We start from the raw sequence: 5,556 nt of genomic DNA on the forward strand, positions 1-5,556 counted from the left end.
ACAGCAATCGGAGCAGTGACCTCTCAACGTGCGAGACGAGCTGCAGAGAAACCAGCAGCCTTCCCCCCCGTGCCTCTGTCTGGCACTTCTTTAGTCTTCAGCTGCACAGATTCCTGCTCTTCCAGTTAAGGAAACCAAATCATCTCTGGCTCTTCCACACTCTCTCCTCTTGGCTCAGCATAACAGGGCTTCCAAAGCTTCAGCTGCTGTATAAACTCACGTCCCTGTTTCTGGAGGTCTGATGTTCCTCCTGCTCCATTTTATTAAATGTTATGGCAGGTCCATCCATCAAACCCATCTCCCTTCCGTGCCAGAACCAACCTTACATTTATACAAATGTAAAGCTTTTATGCCTAACAGTTTAGTTGGGAAGTCACTTAAATCATTCCTGGTGAAAAGCACAGAAACAGAACTGCCCGTGGCTGCATGGATCATGGTTCAGGAGTTAATGTTCCTTTCCTCGTTGTTCATTAGCATTCTGCATCCACAGTGTGTACCGTGACTGCAGCCTGTAAGTGGTGGCTGTGGTGGAGAGTTGGGTGGTGCAACCGGTAGTGGTGAAACTTGTGACTCAACAGGGCAGCTGTTTGAGGGGGGGTGTCCAGGTCCAAGTCTTCGTCGTGGTTTCCAACATCAACCCCAGCCGACAGCGGGTCGTTATTGCACGGAGGGTTTTCACTGTCCTCCTGAGGGCTCATCGTGCTGTAGCCTAGGAAATAAACCAGCAGGATTTAAAGAAAGAGAAGCTGTGGCTGCCCCCTCCCTGGCAGGGTTCAAGGCCAGGTTGGACACAGGGGCTTGGAGCAACCTGCTCTAGTGGAAGGTGTCCCTGCCCGTGGCAGGGGTTGGAGCTGGAGGAGCTTTAAGGTCCCTTCCAACCCAAACCAGGCTGGGATTCTATGATATTGCACAGTGCTGACTGCTGCACCCCTCAGGGCATCAGACACAATCAGTGCTTTATAGACAATAAACCAATGTTTTTAATTAACAGAAAAAGAAACAAACAAAACCATCTTCTCCTCTAAGTTCCTAACGGATCCCTTTCCCTAGCACCACTATAAACTTTGGGGACCTACGGTCTGTACCACCCCAAACAGTAACAAACCACCACACATCCAACCATCGCACTTGGTTGTGGTAGAATTGCTGGCACTGACTCTAAAAACAAACCAGAATTGTTGGGGGTTGTATCTTTCAAGATACTACTTAGATTTTTACAAACAGACAAGCAATAGGTGGGATTCACCTCTGGTACCTCTGTTCCTATCAATGTCTTTCCCCCAGAGGTTCCCCAGCTCCAAACTATGTCTTTCCCCCAAAGGTTCCCCAGCTCCAAACTATGTCTTTCCCCCAAAGGTTCCCCAGCTCCAAACTATGTCTTTCCCCCAAAGGTTCCCCAGCTCTTCTGTCTGGAAGCAACAGAACTTCACATCATCTTGCTGTGTAATCACAGTATTATGTTTTTAAAAGGAAAAGAGCACTTTTCTCCCATGAGGGTGTATTTGCAAAACCCATGCACATGATTCTAATGAGCTATCCCTCTAGTTAAAGAAATCTACTGAATCCACACGGGAATGTTTCACACAGCAGGTCTGTTGAGCCAAGCAGCACGGACGCTTCCAGCTAAGCACGTGTGCATGGTGCAGTTAACGTGGGGCTGTCCCTTGGCTGAAGTAGCTGCTACTGGAGTCTGAGAAGTTAAACCCCCCCAGCTCAGCTGCCTGCAGGAGTAATGAGACGCTGCATTCACTGGGATATCCTCAGGAAATGATGTCACCTGACAGCCAGCTGACACTAACCCTCACAAGACAGGATCGTGCTCTCTCAGTGATGAAGCCATCTCCTAAGCAGGTCCCCTGGAGAATTCCGTCCCCTCCTTTTGAAGCAGGTGCTAGGAGTTGCTATGAGATTACTACGAGATGTGGATTTACCCCTGAAACCACCTGTTTCCACTCAAATCCAGCTGGCAGCACAAACAAAACCACCTCAGAGTTTCTAAATGCAAAAACCACAAACTAGAAATGAGAAAGATCTTGTTTTAATTCACAAAATAATCCTTCTCGGGAAACTTTGGCTATAGCTGAAAACCCACCAGTGCTTCTGAGCATCTCGGCCAGGTTTTCAGCTTGAGACACCTAAAAGAAGCGTGTTATAAATATCATGCTGAGGACCCAAAGCTGGTTCTCATTTCCCATGCTCTGAGTCATGGTTTCAAGCTGACAGAGACGAATTGGGGAAGACGACTCGGCAGCCCTTTGAAGAAGATGGAATTACAGAAACTAAAATTAGAAGGGCACATTTCAGGAATAGGTAGACAGTTCCCCTGATGACCCTGACATGCTGACTCCAAAGGTGGGAAGGGTTTCCTAGGACTACAAGAAAGGAAGGAAAAGGACCATGACTCTAAGAAATCTGCCTCTGCACAGGTTATCTGGCCCCAAATCCAGGGTAATTCCTCCTAGAGCAAGACTGTCTCTCAGACATCTGCTCATCCTCATTCTAAGGCTTTGGCCTTCAGATTTCCTGTCCCTCAGCAATTCCATTAGTGCAACCAGCATCTTAATAATTGAAGAGCTCTGCAGTAACATACCCAGCCACAACTTGCAGCTAAGAGCTGACATCTGTGGCACACCGCCTTGTCCAACCCTCCTCTTAATTTATGTTAAGCCTCCTGAGTCAGCAGCATTACACCCTTCTAACAGCTTTCAAGGTTTAAGAAGACTTAGTCTCAGGGCACAAGAGACACAGCAACACTCCCTGAACCTAAACAGGGTTGAAGTGTGTGTGTGTGTGGCAAACATGCATGGCTGAACACCCTTCATTGCTATGCATGTAAAAAGTTCACGTTGATCATTGTTTGCTTAAAGGTGATGCAAGATGTCCTCCGTGGGGATGCAACAGAAAGGCTAAGGAGGCACCTGACACACTAGTCTCTAAATCCACCCTTACTTCAACCCAGCAATTCAAGTGTCAGCACATATTGCTGGAGTGTTATGGAAGATGCACATGTCACATTAAAGAGAAGAGCAGCAGAGATGCTGATGTGCCTGCAAGGGATTTGCCTTCTCTCTTTAAGTATGAGAGTTCCACGATCCCAGCTGAACATTTAGCTTGTTAGGGTTGGTGATGGAAAAAGAGCATGGTAGCTGCAGTACCCTCTCTGTGGGTTTGAATTCTGCTCTCCCAGTGAAGCTGCCTGAACCCAAAATCACACATGGGGAGCAGAGCACTGAGCTGCTGCTGTACAAACCCAGCACCCTCACCAGAAAGTATCATCTGCCAGAGGGTGTCAGAACTGTCCAACTGTGAAGCAATAAGGAGCAAAGGTTTTTGGTTTGGTTTTGGCAGCTTTATCTGCAACGTGCCAGACACCTGAAGGAAACTGAGTGAGCACAATCATTAACCTGGAGCCAGGGCAGTCGTTCAGCTCTTACCGTGGTCACTCTCCGTCCCCGACCGGCCCCAGTAGCGGCGCCTGCGTTCCGGGCTGTGGGCATGCCGCTCGATCACCGCTGCTATGAACCGGGTGTTGCTGACTGGGAGAGAGGAACCAACACTGTGAGGGCTGTCACTGCTTTGTGTCAGTGGGTATCAGCACAGGGGACACGCCTTCTGCAAACTAACTCTTCTCAGATACTAGTTCATTTAAGACTATTGTCAAGTGACAGAGGAGTAGGAGTAAAATGAAGGTGTTTAAGTGTGGGGCAGACCAAGATCCAGTCAAACCCATTCACATCATCTGCTTGGATTAATAGAAGATAGAGCATTACTGTGCCAACACTAAAGCATCTGTGGTGGCACTGAAAGCCGACTTGGAGAAGCAGAGATTCAAGCCATGGCACTCAGATATGCTTATTGTTCAGTCTGAGTGTTGACACAGTTTCATTTCAGCTCTTAGTGAGGGTGCAGAGACAGGGATCTGGTCTGTCTCTGGCGCTCTCCCACTTTAGGTGCACCACCTCACCTTACAGTACATCAGTACCACATTCAAAGTGTCAGTTTTACTGGATGGTGAAGAAGTACAAGCATCCCAAATGCCACATTTGTTGAATGTACATGCCAGGCTTGGCCTCTGCTTTCCAAGGCTGAACAAAGGTAGGAGTTTATCTCTTCTGTCACAGCTGTATCAGAGCTATTTCTGGAAGTGGTGATGATGAGGGAGCATAAGGGGCAAACCTCCTTCACACATAATCAAATTAGTCTTTTAAAAGTTAAAAAAGTAGTTTTTCAGCACGAGACTAAAGGTGCACTGGAAGTTACAGTTAGAACCTTGTTCTGTCGTTTTCTGCTGCTAAAAGAGAGGTTTGGTACTTACTGATTCCCCTGTCTTCGTGGCTGTCATCGTCTCTCTCGTCCCTATCATTCTCCAGGTTGGACATACGCACTGACATTTCTACACACCATTAAACACAGAAAAATGCAACTGTTAAAGAGAAAAATGTGGGGTCATCTTACTAAGGGCTGTCACCCTGGTAGGACAGTGGAAGCACTTTGCGTGGCTGTGTGAGGAGATGCAGTCTGAGCTCGCTGTGCTCTTGTTCCAAGGCAGATGGGGCCAGGGATACAACCCACCTGCCCCTGAAAGGAACAGACTTCAAAAGCTCTGAGGAAAGCAAATTGATACAAACTAGAGCTGGGGTATAACCAAATAGAGAGCTCACCAGCCCTGATCACACTTCTCACTTCTGCACCTACCAGCATCCTTTCTCCCAAACACTCTTCTGACTCTCAAACATCAGTGGTTTTATCTATCTATGCGTTAATATTCCATCAACATATCACATGGATCAGAGGCAGGAACACAAGTAAAAAACCCACGTCCTAAAGAGCCCAAGCAGAAAGGGTGTGAAAACTGTAGCTCTCCCACAAGCTCCACTCTTGTGCAGAAATAAACATATGTCACTGGTGTGCTATGACAAGGGCCAGGAGGCTGGGAAGTCGGTTTATTGTGTTAGCTCTAGAAAAAGCCTAAGTTCAGCTTCCTGACAAGAACTGCATGTTAAGGGTTTCAGGTGGCAGCAGGCCTGGCAGCACCCAGGAGAGGGCAGCAATACACAGTGACCTGGATGTGACCAGGCTTTTTGTAAGGGTTGGCAAAAGGGAAATAAAATGAGGTGAAGCACTGAAAAAAAACCATGGACAGAGGTTTTGGATCCTTCTAGTCGGGTTTGTGTTGGGTTTTTTGTTTGTGTTTGGTTGGTTGGGTTTGAGTTTTGTTTTATTGTTGTTTTTTTAAGTCCCACCCTCCTATTTCTGTCTCCAGATGTATCAGCTCACCCTGGGCAGCCAAAGGTGACATGTGCTGGTGACTCCTCCGATGTATCTGGTGGCGATACGCGTACACTGCTAGGACAAGCACCATAATGCAGCCCATAATGCCTCCAGCCACTGGGCCGACTGGTGCACTCTTGATCATGTTCAGAGTGATCACCTCATCTCCTACATCAAAAGGGACAAAACAGGAGGGAAAAAAGGCCATAAATGCTGTGCAGAAAGGTTTAAATGAACATCTCTGAAAATTATCCACTCATAGAATCCCAGCCTGGTTTGTGTTGG

The 5,556-nt window shown here is 47.4% G+C and overlaps 1 protein-coding gene across 1 annotated transcript; it reads right to left on the reverse strand.

The window, feature by feature from the left end:
- Positions 1 to 254: 254 nt before the first annotated feature.
- On the reverse strand, positions 255 to 5,436 carry LOC104412907 (VWFA and cache domain-containing protein 1-like). Its single transcript, XM_010023743.1, has 4 exons — positions 5,278 to 5,436; positions 4,316 to 4,393; positions 3,435 to 3,536; positions 255 to 709 (listed from the first exon to the last, which is right to left on the reverse strand). The coding sequence occupies exons 1-4, from the start codon at positions 5,414 to 5,416 to the stop codon at positions 471 to 473; spliced, it is 558 nt and encodes a 185-aa protein (XP_010022045.1). The 5' UTR covers positions 5,417 to 5,436; the 3' UTR covers positions 255 to 470.
- Between the last annotated feature and the right edge of the window lie 120 nt (positions 5,437 to 5,556).

This window comes from Nestor notabilis, unplaced genomic scaffold, assembly GCF_000696875.1.
Source record: "Nestor notabilis isolate BGI_N333 unplaced genomic scaffold, ASM69687v1 scaffold26271, whole genome shotgun sequence".
NCBI classification, from domain to species: domain Eukaryota; kingdom Metazoa; phylum Chordata; class Aves; order Psittaciformes; family Psittacidae; genus Nestor; species Nestor notabilis.